Source organism: Enhydra lutris, unplaced genomic scaffold, assembly GCF_002288905.1.
Source record: "Enhydra lutris kenyoni isolate GAN:26980312 unplaced genomic scaffold, ASM228890v2 scaffoldscaffold98, whole genome shotgun sequence".
NCBI classification, from domain to species: Eukaryota; Metazoa; Chordata; class Mammalia; order Carnivora; family Mustelidae; genus Enhydra; species Enhydra lutris.
This window is the reverse complement of record NW_019154182.1, coordinates 418,927-436,309: the sequence shown is the minus strand read 5'-3', so window position 1 is coordinate 436,309 and position 17,383 is coordinate 418,927. Positions and strand designations below refer to the sequence as shown.

Here is a 17,383-nt window from a genome sequence, read left to right as displayed (position 1 = left end):
AGATGGTACTTTTTTATTTCGAGTTTTTATTTAAATTCTAGTTAGTTAACATATATGGTAAAATTGGTTTCGGGTGTAGATGAACACCCAGTGTTCATCGAAACAAGTGCCCTCCTTATTACCCATTACCCATTTAGCCCATCCACCACCCACCTCCCTCCATCAATCCTGTTTGTTCTTTATAGTTAAGAGCCTTTTATGGTTTGCTTCCCTCTCTCCCTTTTTTTCCCCTTCCTCTACATTCATCTGTTGTTTTTTTTTAAATTCCACATATGAGTGAAATCACATACTATTTGTCTTTTTCTGACTGACTTATTAGCATATAGGTCTTTCATATCTTTTGATTTATCCCTAAGTATTTCCAATTTATGATGCTATTATAAATAATATTTTTTAAATTCCAACTACAAATTATTTGTTGTTAGCATATAAAAATACAACTGTTTTTTTGTATATTGATCTTGTATCCCACAACTTTAAAAAATTCACTTATTGGGGTACCTGGGTGGTTCAAGTGGTTAAACATCTGCCTTTGGCTCAATACTGATTCTGGGGCCCTGAGGTCAAGCCCTGCCTGCATCTCAATACTATGGTACTAGTCGTAGTATCATACTTAATGATGAAGGATCAGATGCTTTCTCCCTAAGGCTAATAACTGGTAGATTAGCATCAAATGTTTTTCTGTATTTATTAAGACGATCATGTGATCTTTCTTTTTAGTTTGTTAGGATGGTGAATCATACTGATTTTTAATATTCAGTCTACCTTCCATCCCTGGGATAAGCCCCACTTCATCATGATGTATCATCCTTGCAATATAATATTGTATGGAATTGGTTAAGATTTCCTTTTGAATTTTACATCTATATTCATGAGAGGGAGTCATCTGTAGTACTCTTATAACTGTCTGCATTTTGTGTAAGGCAATGCTGTCCTCACTGAATCGGTCAGGTAAGTATTCTCTCCTTTTTGATTTTCCAGAAAGAATGTGTGTATAATTTTATATTATTTCTTCCTTAAATGATTGGTAAAACTTACTAATGAAGTTGTCTGTGCCTGGAATTCCCTTTACGGAAAGGTATTTAACTCTTTAATTATGATAGGTATGAGACTATCCAAGTTATCCATTTCTTCTTGAACACACTTTGATAAAACTGAGAAATTTCTAAACTATCAGGATGCACAAACAAACATGCCATTGGCCATTAGAGTGATGATGACATACTAACATACCATGTAGCCTCTGGAAAACTCCACTGTTCGCTAATTAAGTAAAAAATTCTCAATTTAGGAGCACCTGAGTGGCTCGGTTGGTTAAGCTTCTGCCTACAGCTCAGGTCAGAATCCCAGGGTCCTGGGGTCAAGCCCCACATCAGGCTCCCTACTCAGTGGGAAGCCTGCTTCTCCCTCTCCCTCTACTACTCCCCCTGCTCGTGTTCTCTCCTTCTGTCAAATAAATAAATAAAAATCTTTTTTAAAAATTCTCAATTTAATTTTGAAAATAGTTTTTACTTTATGGACCCTCTAAAAGGGTCTTAGAGATACCCGAGTGCCAAGACCACACTCTGTGAAGCTCTGGTCTAACAGATATTAAGAATACCATCACCAACAGTATTCCAGGATTTTATGTTAAAGTGTATGAAGTAGGGCATCTGGGTTGCTCAGTCGGTTAAGGGCTGCCTTCAGCTCAGGTCATGATCCCAAGTTCCTGGGACTGAATCCCGCATCGGGGTTCCTGCTCAATGGAGAGCTTGCTTCTCCCTCTCCCTCTGCCTGCTGCTCTGCCTACTTGTGCTTTCTCTCTCTGTGTCAAATAAATAAATAAAATCTTTTTTTTTTTTAAGTGTATGAAGTATCCACATATTGAACAGATATTCGGGGCATTGTAGACTACTTTTAGAGTTGGTACAAAGCTGGAAAAACCTAAATCATCATCTTATCCTGCTCTGAGAGAGCCAAAACCTTTCATAAGCAACCCTGGAACAGAGAATGGCACCAACCTTATTTCTGGGTGTCACCCCTTCCAACAATATGGTCAGAATGTAAAAACATAGCTGCAGCTAATGGATTCAAGAAAGGAAATGGGTCCTCAAAAAATGTGAGAAAGAGGATGGGAATCACTGTGACATTATTTTATCATGAAACTACATCAAAATATAAGTATGCTGTTAAAATCTGTTTGAAATGTATTATAAAAGAAAAAAATCCCTGTTTTCCAAGTCTATAATAAGTATCATTCTAATCAAGGGCTGCAGGTTCCTTCTCCTACTCCGAATCTGGGAATGCATTTATAATGAGAAAAGGGGGAGAAGAAGGCTGGGTACCAGTGAAAGCACCAAGATGCCCTTTAACAGACGAATAGATAAAGAAGATGTGGTCCATCCATACATACAATGGAATATTACGCAGCCATCAGAGGGATGAATACCCAACTTTTGCATCAACATGGATGGAACTGGAGGAGATTATGCTGAGTGAAATAAGTCAAGCAGAGAAAGTCAATTATCATATCGTTTCACTTACTTGTGGAGCATACGGCACAGCATGAGGACATTAGGAGAAGGAAGGGAAAAATGAAGGGGGGAAAATCCGAGGGGGAGACACTATGACTATGGACTCTGAGAAACAAACTGAGGGTTTTAGAGGGGAGGGGTGGGGAATGGGCTAGCACAGTGACGGGTATGAAGGAGGGCTCATATTGCATGGAGCACTGGGTGTTACACGCAATGAATCATGGAACACTACATCTAAAACTAATGATATACTGTATGGTGACTAACATTTAAAAAAATCATAAAAATTAAAAAAAAAAACAGTGAATACAAAACCCAGCTCAGCAAAAAGAACAAAACTGAAAAACTCCAAGGATACTTAAAAGACTGTTGTGTCTCAGGATAGGGGAGGTAATGGCAGCCAGAGGCCAAAGAAGACAGAGTTTGGGCTAGAACAAGGCTTCTCAAACTATGTACAGAGAAAGAGCAGTTTTTATTTGTTTTGTTTTGTTTTTCCTAATCCTTCACAGACTGATGGCTTCATACAAAACATTAAAAATGAGTTATTAGGAAAAGAAAAAATTTTAAGACATCAAAATGCAAACCCAATATTTTTATCATTATAAGATAACAGACATATGATTATCCTGTCAAACTGCTTTAAATGTTTCTAAAGACTTTTGATTCTGTACTTACCATTAACCAAAAGAGATACACTTCGGGTAGCACTGACTGGAAGGTTCCGACTTCCCCCTTTCCTCTCTCTCAATCATCCAGGTGGATCATTGAGCTGGGTGAGCAAGCACTTCAGCTACACATGTGAAAACTTCAGCAAGTCTGAAACATGGGTCACTGGGAGCTTTAATACTGTTTCAAATCCTTTGGACCTTATCAGCCCCTTTTCCCAGTCATGTTATATATTGTCTCCTGGCAGATTTCTCTTCCTAAATACAATTCCAATCACATTACTACTAAAAACAACAATTAAACTCCTTAGCTGAATTTAAATTTAAGGCTCTATCTGTATCTTTATTTATTCTTTTTTAAGATTTTTTATTTATTTGGCTCTATCTGTATCTTTATTTATTCTTTTTTAAGATTTTTTATTTATTTGACAGACAGAGATCACAAGTAGGCAAAGAGGCAGACAGAGGAAGGGAAGCAGGCTCCTGGGGCTCGATCCCAGGACTCTGAGATCATGACCTGAGCCAAAGGCAGAGGCTTTAACCCACTGAGTCACCCAGGCACCCCTGTATCACTGTATCTTTTAAATGCCTTTCCTTACTTATCTCCCACAACTTTGGACACATGTTCCAGGACTCAGACAAACTGGGCTGCTCTGTTTTTCTCCAAATGTGCTACTGTTGTGAGCTGAAATCAGTCTCCAGCTTTTATCAATACTAACAATCTTTCAAGGCTCATCCCAAATGTCACCTCTTTCCTAATGAGATGCGGTGATCTCTCACCATCTCACTAAAAGAACCTTGTACTTCTCTTGTAGTAGTTAAATCACTATGAATTGCATTACTGTTGTCTATGAAGTCATCCTATGCCCCTAACCAGACTTTACTTTTATTCTGAAGGCTGCTGATTGACAAAAATGGATTCACGAGGATAGGTGACAGCGATAAACCGACTCCTTCAGACGCCAGGTGGTACCTTTATGATGTGAGTAGAGAAAAATCCGTCCTAGAGAAAAGCAACTCCAGATTTAAAAATGGTCACCTGTAACAGTCACACCCCATAATCCCTGTGCTACATGGTTCCGATGTGGTTAAAAGCGGTGACATCTCCCCCATATCCAGGCAAATTCAAAAACACATGATGGAATGAGTCTCTACGTTGCCTTAAAAAAAAAAACCAACTGCATATAAAACAGGATGAACAAAACGAAAAGGTCTGGGTTTTTTACAAACTCGATAAATACTAACCAGTGGTGAAGCATTCCAATGGAACACTGGCCTGATCAATCCTATCTGAAATTTTGTGCTTATTTCTGGGCACCACAGTTTAAGGGAGATGCTGGCAATCTGGAACATTTCCTGAAGAGAAGCATGAGGATAGAGAAGGATTTAGAACTTACAATATATACTGAAAGTGTAAATGCCTAGCTTATATAGAAGAAGAGACTCTCTAGGTGAAAATATAAGTGATTCTGCTACAACATGATATATTCATTCCTTTAAAAAAATAAACCTGCATTCTAGTAAATTACATATAAAGAATAAGAGGTTGAGGAGAAAAATATAGTAAAGTTAGACCTGACTTTACAGTTACCTGTGTAACTTTGTAACCACAGCATTGACAAAAACCAAACTCCAGTTAAAAAATACTGACATACCTAAAACATCATGCCATGTTCCTAAAGAATAAGAATATTGCAGTAAATATAAGACCCCTGAAAATGCAAAGATAACTTAATGAAAGGGACTACAAGGGAAGGCTGGGCTGCTGAGTTACAGGAAAGAGTCGGGGGACATCATCACAAGCTACAGTGGAGAAGCAGGCTTGGGACAAAATGTAATGACACCAGAGAGGGACAGCTGTGGCTCACTGTCTTGAGTTTGTTTCTTTTCACAAAGATCAGGGGAAACCATGCAACATGTACACAAATACAAGGTGTATGGCAAAACTAAGCCAAGTGGAAGGACATGGAGTGAATGGACCTTGTGTGCAACACCACATCCCTCCAGAGCTTGCTGTGTTCGTTAGTATTTTGGATTCAGCGGCTATTATCTAGTGGTCAAAATAGTAACCTGATGGGAAAAGTCAACCAAAAACCATGGCAATTTTTGTATTATACTGACACGCTTCCACTGCCAATCATGTGCGAATTCATGGTACTGAAGCTCTGTGGCAGAATAGACTGTACTTGAAAGATTAGCACCACATACGGGGACAGGGGAGCAGAGCAGGTCGACTGATGATCATTGGAGATACAACTATATTCTACAATTCTAATTTAGAAAACAAAAACACGAGCACACCATAAAAAATAAAGGCAAAATAAAACTATAAAAGGACATCCAAAAAGAAAGGAAATTCACAGAAGCCACCTGTGGTTGTCAGAATTACGACAAACTATATCTAGAAATCTGGGGCAGGGGTAAATTTGGGTTTTGAATTCTAGATGGGGAAAATCAGGAGAGAGGAAAAGAGAAGCCACAAATATAATTTATCCTACTTTCAGTGGAATACTTACTTTCTTCCTAGTCCACAATAAATTCGATACTTTGAAATACAAATTAAATGACTCGATAAAATCAAAACCACTTCTATTCTGCATCTACTCCAAACTCAGACGTACATTAAGTACCACTTTATACATTATCTCATTAATATTCCCCCATATTTGGTGAGTGTGCATAGCCTGACCATGTTTTAGCAGGGACTTTAAGACTTGAAAGAGAGGTTAGCAAATTATATGTTATGAACAGATTATTTAAAAATAAAAGAGAAGATGGAATAAAGGAAGGAAGAAAACAAGGAAGGAAACAGAGAAGAAGGAAAAGAGGGAGAGGGTCTTCAATCGTGCTGAGGACACTAGTAAAATACACACGAAGAGACCACAGTATTAAAAGCCACTCATCCTCACTGAACCAAATCCCTCTACTTATCTTTCCATACTGTCCACAGTGCTTGTGAAGAAACAGTCCCCTCCATCGTCTAGAAAAGGGATTGGCAAACAACTGCCAAGGGCCCAAACCCAGCCCGGTGCCTGTTTTTGAAAATAAAGTTTTATTGGAACCCAGCCACACTCATTCATTCACATATTGTCTGTAGCTGCTTTCATGCTGTGACAGCAGAACTGAGTAGTTGTGAAAGAGACCATATGGCCTGCAAGCCGAAAATTTTACTATCTTGCCCTTTAGAGAAGACGTCTGGGGCCCCTGATTTAGAGTGTACTTTTCTCTAAGCCCTGCTTCTCTCTCTAGAGGAGGGAGGTGCAACAAGGACAATGAACGAGAAAGCAGCCAGGGGTCCCCGACTTCTTCGACTTCTTCGGGAAGGAAGAAAGGGAAGTACCCTGCAGAGTAAGTTTTCAGACTATCTCACTGCTCCCTTTGTGATTAAGTCTTAAATGCTAAATTTGGCTCAAGGTTAGCAACAATCAATCCGATTCTTAGGAGAATACACAGCACCCTATTTTAACAGCACTTTCTTCCAGGGACACACTCCCCCTTTTATGAAAGTATGTCCATTCCTATTTGACTAGACAAACTATTTCCTTTGAGATAAGATGAGGGTTCCCCATGAATTCTTTATGGTCTTTCAAGCAGCAGACAACTGTTTTGCTTTAAAACCAGATTTCACAAGAATGAGTTAAAGCAATCTTTATTTCTAAAAGCGTGACTTTTTTGGATCCAAAAAATTCCCTAAACTAAAGGTCTCAAAATCTGAGGCATCATTTAATCTGTGGTTTAGAGAAAAATTTTTGTGAGGTCAGTCCTCAAATTTGTAGTCATTTGTCAGGATCAGAAAGTTTTTTAATGTTTGCTATCTTATGCGTGCTGAGAAATGACTTTAATCAATATATATCACCCAAACTAGGGGCTGGATGTCAAATAAAGAGAATATTTGGGGGAGATTATCAGTTTCCTTCCCAGCAAATATGTAAAACTAAGTGGACTTTCAAACAATTCCAAATAATAAAGGACAATGCAAAAAATTCATCCAAAAAAAAAAAAATTCCAGGGAAATAAATCAGCCTAATTCTCTTTTTCTGGGTACAGAGAACGCAAAATCTTCTCCCGTTCCTAAGGGAAGGTGAGAAAAATGAGAAATTTCAAAACTGCAAATTTACTAAAACTCAATCTTTGATGATAACTCACAAAATGTGACTGTCACACACATATCATTACCTCTTTTCCCTGACTATATGAAAGAACCAGACCACTTGAAATGGGTTTCCCCAGCAACATTCCCTTTAAACTTTTCAAAGACAGAACACAGTAAGATTATCATATTCAAGTCTGTCACGAATTAAAGCTATTCCTTGAAAAGCCTTCTCTATGACTGTTTTTGGCCAGTGTGCTATCATCTCCATTGCTCTTCTTAACAATTTCATTTCATCATTTCAGTTTTTCAAGTTTCCATCCCATTTCCACAACTCATTTTGTCACATACCCACTGAGTAAATTTTCTCCTCACCTATGTCCTCATGAACACCAACAATCTGGTCTCTCCCTGACCATTACACAGAAATGTTTCCTATTCTCACCATCCCTATGGCTCTAGCCAAGTCAAATGTTTCCCCTCCCCTCCCAGTCTATTCTTGCTCATTCAATGGCATTTGACCATTGCCTTCTTCGATAAAATTTTAAAATCTTTGGCTTACACGACTGTGCTCCTGAAGTCCTTCTACCTAGATGACAACTCTCTTCCATTGGGTCCTCCGAGTTCAGGCCTTGGCTCTCCCAATAGCTGTATGTTACACTTAATACTTCCTCACTTTGGTTTCATGATCCCCTTCTTCTCCACTTTGATCACTTAGCTCCTCTCTGGTCCCAGGCCAATAATTAAGACTAGATATTCTGTCAACAGCTCCAAGTAAATACTTAATGGTCTTGGGCAAGTAACTGGAACTTCTTCAGGCTTTACTACATTCTTATGTCAAGTAAGTAAATTCTCTAGGAAAAGATTAAAGAGTAGGGGTTTCAGAGCTGTGAGGGGGAACCTAAGCAAAGTGACAGCACTGGGAATTCTCACAGTATTGGCGGGACAATGAGGACAACTGCCCATTTCAGATCACTAGCACAGGTTGGGGAACAGTAGAAAACAGCACTGCATGCATGGATAGGTAGGCTCTGGAAGCGGGATCCAAGAAGAAACCATTATTTGTTTCAAGAGAAGATTAAAGGAGACTACTCTAGCAGTAATACTGCAGAGAAATTGGACAAGGGAGGGCAGGAAGCCAAGGAAATGAAATAGGAAACTATTACCATGATAATCCAGGTGTGAAGAGATTAAGACTACCTGCTTAATGAAGTCTGAAATCATTCTTCAAGCACTCGAGATCTTTCCAACTCATCTTTCCAGCTTTCTCTCTCATTATTCTCTGCAAGAAATTTCTTTTCCAGTTTAGATTACTCCCTGCGCCCTGAATCCAGTACGCCTACAGTCCCACCACGAATGACTCAATCGGCCACACCTTAACTGTCCCTCTTCCTTTTCCAATCTTCAAAAGCTATGCCTCTTTAGGGGTCTAGCTTTTGCCTAAACTTGGTCACAAAGGCTTCTCTAACCATTCCAATCCATAACAATCTGTACATTTTTAAAGGCCTACAATTATCCTTATATTCCTTTTTTTTCTTTCTTTTTTTCTTTTTTGCCTGTCTAATCCTCAACAGATTACAGGATCGCTTTAAATCATCAAAATCGATACTTCTACACAGTAGTACTGCAGTGAAGAACCAAGTCAAGCCAATATGGTCAGGGTCAGGGTCAGGGTCAGGGTTAGAAGATGGATGGATGGATGGATGGATGGATGGATGGATAATTAGATACTTATATACATACAAAGGCAGATAGACAGATAGGAAGGATGAAAACAGCCTGTTCTGTACACTCTGTTGCAGTTATAAACAGCTAAAAATACTGGGGCGGAGGGAAGGGGGATTTTAGAGCTACCTCAGTCCAAGGTTCTCCTTCTGTCATCCACTGGGTCACACTAAGATTCTCCCCCAACATCACTCTACAGTGTAAGTCATGGAAAGATAAGAAGGGTCTGGATCCCATCTCTGCCCCCACACTAACTTCTCAGCCTCTAACTGCCCCAGTGCCATCCCTGTTTCCGAGTCGAACCGACCTCCTGACTCTAGTTAAAACAAAATGACTCATGTATGAACACAATTAGCTCTCCTACAGTGGCAGGGAGTTTCGGCACCCCTTCACATTTCCAGCCATCCTGACTGAGAATTACATACCACAAAAGGCTGTCTTCAGTTCCCCCACATTGCCTTCACCTCTTTGCCACTGTCACCGCTTGATTCCATTCTGACCACCTTCTCTCTTCCTTGTGCTGTGGCTGGAGTCCTGTGCACTGCACCTCCCACTTTCACCTAATTTGGTGACATCCATGTCATCTTCCTCCTTTGTCCTACCCATTGCAGGACTCCCAGAGCACATCACCACGTCACCTCTGAAAAACACTCCAGACAGATTTGCCTTGGAAAACAGATCACTGCAGCTCTCACTTGAGTGTCCTTCCTCAATCTTGTTTCTTCTTTCTACTTCAGGACAGATCTAAGGAGCCCTAGCTTCCCACTCTAGATTCTAATCTAGCAATACAGAGTGTTTCCCGCTGCAGTGTGATGTGCTGGAAAGACCACTGGCTTTCGAGCCAAGGAATCTGCCTCCAAATCCCAGCTCTACAAACCACTACCTGGATCCCTTACATCATGGTGCCTCCAGAGTCCTCCTCTAAAAACACGGAGGGAAAAAATTACCTTGCAGAGCTACTGAGAATATTGAAGGAAATAACGTATACGAAGCATCCAGTCCAGTTCCTACAAACAGTATGTATTCAATACCAATAGTTCCCTTTCCCCATTCCCACCCTTGTAAGCTCAGCACTGGCAGCCCCTTAATAAATGAGGCCGGAGGCACTAGAGCGGTTGCAGTCATGCCATCACTGTGCCAATAAATCCATTTACATCCAAGTTTATCGAGCCAAAGCAGAAATCCATAGCTTCTACTTAGAGCAGCAGTTCTTAACCCCGGGTGCACATCAGAATTACTTGGGGAACTTTTAAAATATCAGACTATTTGGGCTTTTACTGCCAAAGATTCTAATTTCATTGACCCGAGGTAGGACCAGGGTATCAGTGCAGCCCAACACTTGAACCACTGATGAAAATTAATGGGCATCTTCCAGAGTTAAATGGAACCCAGCACCCTTGGCACTTGTGGCCAACTGTTACAGGTTCCCCCCAGACAAGACCATGCAGAATGTGGAACCAAATTTACTTTGGTTCCACAGACTCCTAAAATAATCTCAGGGAACCAAGCCACTTCATATGAATCTCTATCCCTTAATACGACAGCAATCAAGGTGGAAAAGTAGCCAACAAACATGTAACAGAAATCTGGAGTGTCACACCTCCCAAAGGAAAACACAATACACACCTCAGGAGAAAATTTTAAAATATACTTTCTATGTCCTAGAACACCCGAAAATCTAGGCCTGAGCTGCTTTCTGCATGAAATTATACATGAGCTGTGTTTCAGTTAGTGGCTCCAGCCATGAATTCACCAGCCTTATGAACAGAATGTGTATGCAGTGGTTAGCTTTGTTTCAACTTGTCAGGACAAAGCAACGCCCAGCTAGCTGGTAAAACATGATCTCTGGTTGTTCCTTTGAGGGTATTTCAGGAAGAGATTCGTATTTGAATCCCCAGACTGAGGAAAGAAAACCACCAATGGGGATGGGCATCAACCACTCCTTGAGGGCCCAAACAGAACAAAAAGTTGAGGATGAATTCTCTCCGCCCCCCTCCTCTTCTACCTTTTTCCTTCTCCTCCCTTGAGCCAGGAAGTCCGTTTTCTCTGCCCCTGAACAACAGAACTCCAGGTTCTCTCGCCTTCACACTCCATGCCTTACACCAGTGACTCCTCTCCTCCCCCGGTTCTCAGGCCTGTCCCTGTTCTCTAGCCTGTGGATGGCACACTGTGGACTTCTCAGCTGCCATAACCTTGGGAATCAGTATTGTAAGAAATCTCCTCTTCTATAGATTCGATTTTTTCTGTTGCTCCTGAAAACACTGACAAATACAGAATGGTTCCCTGGTTCCGAATCAACATCTGCACGTCGGAAGGCAAAATGCAGAGTCAACCCACCCACTGGTCTCATAGCCCAGCCATCAGTGCCCGCCCTGGGCTAGGGGGAGCTGTACCTTACCTGCCTGAGACAGTCTTAGGAACACCCTTCCACAGCCCACCTGGCTTACCAGGCTGCCCTGGCCAGCACATGGGGGCATTCTGTTTGGCCAGCAGAGTTATAAAAAAATATGTACCCATGGCCATCTCTTCAAAAGCAGCCATCTTTTCACATGAAAAAAACCCTGAGATTGCAGGCTACCTTAAGCGACATCGGCAAACGTGGCACCACGAGGCCCCTACTGTCACGTGGGCCGCAGCTGGGCAGGTGTGGAGCAGCGGCTGCTCTAGCTGAAGCTCCTAGCTGCTGGCTCCCTGCAGCTCTCCCCACCCCCTGCACTAGTTCATCCAGCTAGATGCCCTCCTTCTCCAGACCCGCCCGGCCCCCTGAGTAGCTGCGGCTGTCAACGCCCGTGTAACCTGGGAGGCAGCTCCTACCCGGGATAACCTCAGCACCCAAGTCGTCTTAGACATGCTCATCCAGGTTAATGACCTTCTTAGGCCATGTATGATTCCACTCTGGATATCTCCCTGACACTCTCTGCCTGTCCTGGGCCTCTGAACCTATCTGGATAAATGGACCTTAATTCCTGTCTTCTGACTCTGTTTGACACAAGGACCTGTGTGCCACGACCCTGCCCTGAGTGTGGCCTGCCTGACCAGTGTAGCCACGGCGACTTCTGAGGAAGGATGAGAAGGCTAAGAACCTCATCTCCTGACCCAGATGGCCAACTTTAGCTTTTTCACTTTCAATTCATTTCCATACTGTGTCACGATTCAGACACCACAGGGGGACTAAACTGCAGCCAGTGGTCCTTCAGACCACATGAAGTGAAATGATGCCAAGAAGATTCCCGTAGAAACTAGAAGTCCAAGTTCTTCAGTCACAGTCAACTAGTTACGGTCCTACCTCTGGACTAGGCTAGGGTGCCAAGTGTGAGGACATGATAGCAACTATCAGACTACTTCTATAAATGAATTTTTAGGGGTGCCTGGGTGACTCAGTCAGTTAAGCGCCTGTCTTCGGCTCAGGTCTTGATCTCAGGGTCCTGGGATCGAGCCCCACATTGGGTTTCTTGCTCAGTGGAGAGCCTGCCTCTCCCTGTGCCCCTCTCCCGCCTTGTACTCTTTTTCACTCTCTCAAATAAATAAAATCTTAATATCCCCCCAGAATGTATATTACAATCCGTAATCCCCAAGGCGACAGTATTTGGAGGAGGGGCCTTTGGGAAGTAACCAGGTCTTGTGACTGGAGCCCTCATGATGGGACTGTCAGCATTTTAAGAAGAAATTTGAGAGAGAAGCTCTCTCTCTTGGCCGTGCGAGGATACAGCGAGGAAATGGCTGTCTACAACCTATGAAGCAGGCCCTCACCAGACAGTGAGTCCACTGGTGACTCGATCTGAGACGTCCCAGCTTTCAGAAATGTGGGAAATAAACATGTGTTGTTTAAGCCACCCAGTCTATGGTGTTTTTTGTTAGAGCAGTTGGACCAAGACAATTATATAAACAATATGGTTTTATCAAACAAAGAGAAGTTATTAGCACTGATATTTTTTAAACGTTATGTTTGTCACATCTACTATCCGCAGGAAATGATTACTATTTTGCCCTCTCGTGCAGTGAGACACTGCAATTTTCCTGGACATTTCTGTATGGCGCTACTGACAGGGGTCCTACCTATAAAATTTTGACTATATTCTGAATAAACTGGCTTATTATTTTAGAAGGCTACTTCACACACATACCACATTTACAAGTTAAGCTACTCCTCTCCCCAAAACACTATATTCCGAGTTTCTGAGTACTTCTTGCTCAGATGATAAATTTTAGTAGACAACTAGAACTTTTCCTTAGTTATCTCACTACAGAGTATGCTTTTCCTGAAGTTAAAAAAAAAAAAAAATAGGCTTTCCCAGCATCATATACTCAGGTTTAATAATTCTCAGAGTAAGAATAAAGACAAGGATATATATAAGTCAATTTTCACCACATCCTGAAGAAAAACAAGGGCAGCACCTTCTAATGACATATGATTCAGCATCATGACTAGTTCTTTAAGAAAAAACAATCTTTCTCTGGTTTAGTAACTGTAGTGAATCCTACACTTTTGTCCTTTCAATAATCCCCCTTTTATCCTGGGGAATCACAACTTCTCAACATGAGCCTACCAGTTGAGAAGGGCAAGGATGCGGACCTGGCCCAAGTGGGACAGACCCGGGAAAACTGATCTATGCCTATCTGTAGACCGTTCAACATGGGAACCGTTTCCTGCTATATGGACTATGGAAATAGAGGATTTGAGCTACATTTTCCATTTCATTTAGAGTAGTTTGTGCTGGATTTCTACCACCCACAAATAAAGAATCCTAACTAATACAGAAGTTATTTTGTTGTTTTACTGACTGAGTTCTTACGTAAATGATTTATCTAACCTACTGACTTACCTCGTCTAAGAATAAAATTTAGACACTGAAGTCAGGACCTATTTTCAGAATAAACTCACTCCATCCCATGTAAGAACCATATATGCCTAAAGCGTAGTATTAAGTAAGATCCTATCACTGAATACTAAGTGACTTTGTCATTCTAACATCAAAAAATTCTATTAGTGGATAAAAGATGTATGCTTGGAAATATAAACTTGTGAGTGGATGATGGCTTCACGGTGGCATAATGACATCACTGTAGCAAATCAGGATGCGGTCAAACTCCCTGCTATTCCAATTCACCTTTCACTTCTTTGGAAAGGCAACGTAAAACTACACTGAAATTGGCAAACAGTGTCCTCGTCCTAGGAATCTGAAGAGTTTATTCTGGGACCGAGACTATCCATAGCAGCCTCATAATCAGATCAGAAGCGTCCACATGCTAATAATATGTAAATTAGCTCCTAAGGCAAACTTGGTTTTCAGAGTAGTACAGCCAGATGTTAAATGGTTATGATACGACCAACTTTAGGAACTTAGATCGTAAAATTTTCAACAAGTATTCTGGATTCCTTCAGGGATGCAGGTATTTTTTTTTCCTGGTTGTTTTGTGCTATACAACAGTTTCTTTCTTTTTTTGTTTGTTTGTCTGCCTTGTTGCTTTACTCTCTCTGCAAAGACTAAAGGTGCAGAAAGACATCAGTGCCGCAATGTAGGCATTTCGCCTACAGTAGAAATGTCATTTTGTCGTACTTTGGGGTGTGTGGGGAGGGGACACTTTCCTATTTTGCCAAATAGGTTCCACTTTTTTTCCTCTCTGACCGGCTAGGAAAGTAAGGACATAATAATATAAAGTTAGAACTCTTACAACAGAAAATAAGGAAATTTGATTTTGAAGAGAAAAAATTAGATTATAATCCAAGAAGGATTTTTTTTTTCCTTTGACCTTCAAGAACATGAGCAGAGGCAGGTTCAAATAAGACAACCGTTCAAACTGCTAAGGCCCAACGAATCAAAACAAAGATACTGTAACTGTAAATTTATGGATTAAAGTGATTATACAAACAACGTACTCTTATATATTACTGAATTTGGTTTTAAATGAACTGAAATCGAGTTTTAACTGGAATACATGGAGGTCAATGAGTTTGCGATCTAAGGGTTACCAAGGAGACTGACTGCCACTCTAATAGAGCATAATAATTGCTAAAACCAAATTAATTATGCTTGTTAATCACAGATCTCACACGTATATTTTCCACAACAGGAGGGTGGAGAAACTAACATAAATTGCTAACTTCCATTCTCACTTGCACTTCATAACCCTTGGATACGGAGTGGAAAACTAGTCAACCAGAAACTAAAAATGAAAGTTTAATGAGGCACAAAATCCCATGTTTTACTTAAGGGAAAAGAAAACAATTTCCCCACCTTCAGTGGAATGTATAAGAAAAAGTATTCCCGGTTCTCTTCTACAGTCTACAGTTTATATTCCACCAGACCATACTTCCAATCATTATCAGGATTAATATCTGGGGCGCCTGGGTGGCTCAGTTGGTTGAACGCCTGCTTTTGGCTCAAGTCATGATCCTGGGGTCACGGGATGGAGCCCTGCATCAGGCTCCCCGCTCAACGAACAGGGAGTCTGCTTCTTCCTCTCCCTCTGCCACTCTCCCTGCTCATTCTCTCTCACTCTCTCTCTCTCTCAAACAAATAGATAAAATCTTAAAAAAAAAAATAAGATTAGTATCTAATATTATGTGTAACTACTACAACATACAGGAAAACTTGTACGAGGTTTCTTTTTTTTTTTTAAGATTTTATTTGTTTATTTGACAGACAGAGATCACCAGTAGGCAGAGAGGCAGTCAGAGAGAGAGAGGGGGAAGCAGGCTCCCCGCTGAGCAGAGAGCATGATGCAAGGCTCGATCCCAGGACCCTGAGATCATGACCTGAGCCGAAGGCAGAGGCTTAACCCACTGAGCCACCCAGGCGCCCTTGTACGAGGTTTCTATCTTCTCTCTAGACTGTTATAAATACCATTGATGCTCTGAACAACATCAAATTAGGAAGGCAGAAACTTTTCTTACATTAGACTAAAGCTATATGACTACAGGTTGAAATATGGGGTGGAAGACAGCTAGCCGTAGCTTAAATCACAACCAAAATCCTCATTTGTGATGGACCCAGGCCTCACGTTCAGAACCTGCTACCTGGTCCACGTGGTTTTCCTTCACACTAACTGGAACCTAGTCACCTCGAATGTGCCTCCTCTGTGCAAAGCATCTTCCCACCCCATCCCAAGGTGGCTGCTCTCCCAGCCACACCTTGCATCACATTTTAAACAGCGCCATACACACTGGTCCAAACAGATTCTCAACAGACCAGCTGCGAAGGTGCTGGAGATGAACTGCTGATACAAATAAGGAAAACGAGATGCCCTTTAGCACAGCAGACAGAATGCCTATTACGTAATTTCCATGAGAGTCTTTCCTCCCAGTAAGATTACTAATAGTGACTTTCCCCCAAATTTAGTTTACTTACACTAATTTTACCTTACAAGGAAAATTCATTTTGAAATTACTTGTAGGACTACTATTTTAGTTTTTCAATAACAAATTCAGTGAATCTTCATATAATAAATACTTTCAATAAATTTATTGCCTGAAAGAGATGCTGGCAAGCCAATCATACAAATATTCGAAGTTAAATTACTTTAAAAGCTCATTTACATTTAAATAATTACATTTAAAAGCTCATATGTGATAGCACGTATTTTTACCTTGAGAAGGTATGTGGGAATATTGCTGAAATCCACTGGCAACTTCAAAAGGAAACGAGCTGAAAATTCACCAGTCTGTAGGACAAAAGGTATAATAATAAGATTAAAATAAGAAATTGATTGTGAAGTGACAATTAAAGCCAAGGCCACAAGTTCAACCTGTTCAAACTGGAGGCATTTTCAATTTGGGTTTCCTAACATTAGCAAGAAAAGAAGGTTAGAAAGCAGGGAAAGATCAAAAAGAATTCTTGAATTATTAGCTACTAAAAGCATAATTAGAATTTTTAAATCTGCATTTTCAATGGGCAATAAAATTATAATGTCACATTACCTTTTTGGTTTTTTTAAGTGTAAAAAGAATACATGAATGCATGATTTTTTTTTTTTTTTATCTAAGCAACAGAGACAGACCTCTCCCTTTGATTCATTTCTTTTTTACTAAAGCACTCAGACCATAAGATTTATAACCCACAGGTGACTGACATATATCACTATCCTTTACAGTGTGTCTGGAAGTACATACAGAGGTCAAACTTATGCCCAGAGAAAGCAGTCTATCAGTAGGTATCCCAAATAAGATTCTAATTTCTTGAACAATCTGTTAACATCATTATCACCAACTAATATTTTTCAGTAATTCTATGAACTAGTCTCCATAGGAAAGATGTACAGAGGTTTAGAGATTTAAAACATTTAAGCCTAAATAATAACTTCTATGCTCTTTTTAAAGGGGGGAAAAAAAACTCATGTGAAAGAAAAAAAATCTTCCTCTCATTTTACCATGATGGAAAATCATCAAGTTT

At 40.6% G+C, this 17,383-nt stretch overlaps 1 protein-coding gene across 1 annotated transcript in view; it reads right to left on the bottom strand.

Annotated features, from left to right (window-relative positions):
* Window positions 1-17,383, bottom strand: part of LOC111139277 (BRISC and BRCA1 A complex member 2) — a 401,260-nt gene that overhangs the window by 243,144 nt on the left and 140,733 nt on the right. The window contains exon 6 of the mRNA XM_022491515.1: window positions 16,581-16,655. Coding sequence (XP_022347223.1) covers window positions 16,581-16,655 — 75 coding nt within the window. The remainder of the gene's footprint in view (window positions 1-16,580; window positions 16,656-17,383) is intronic.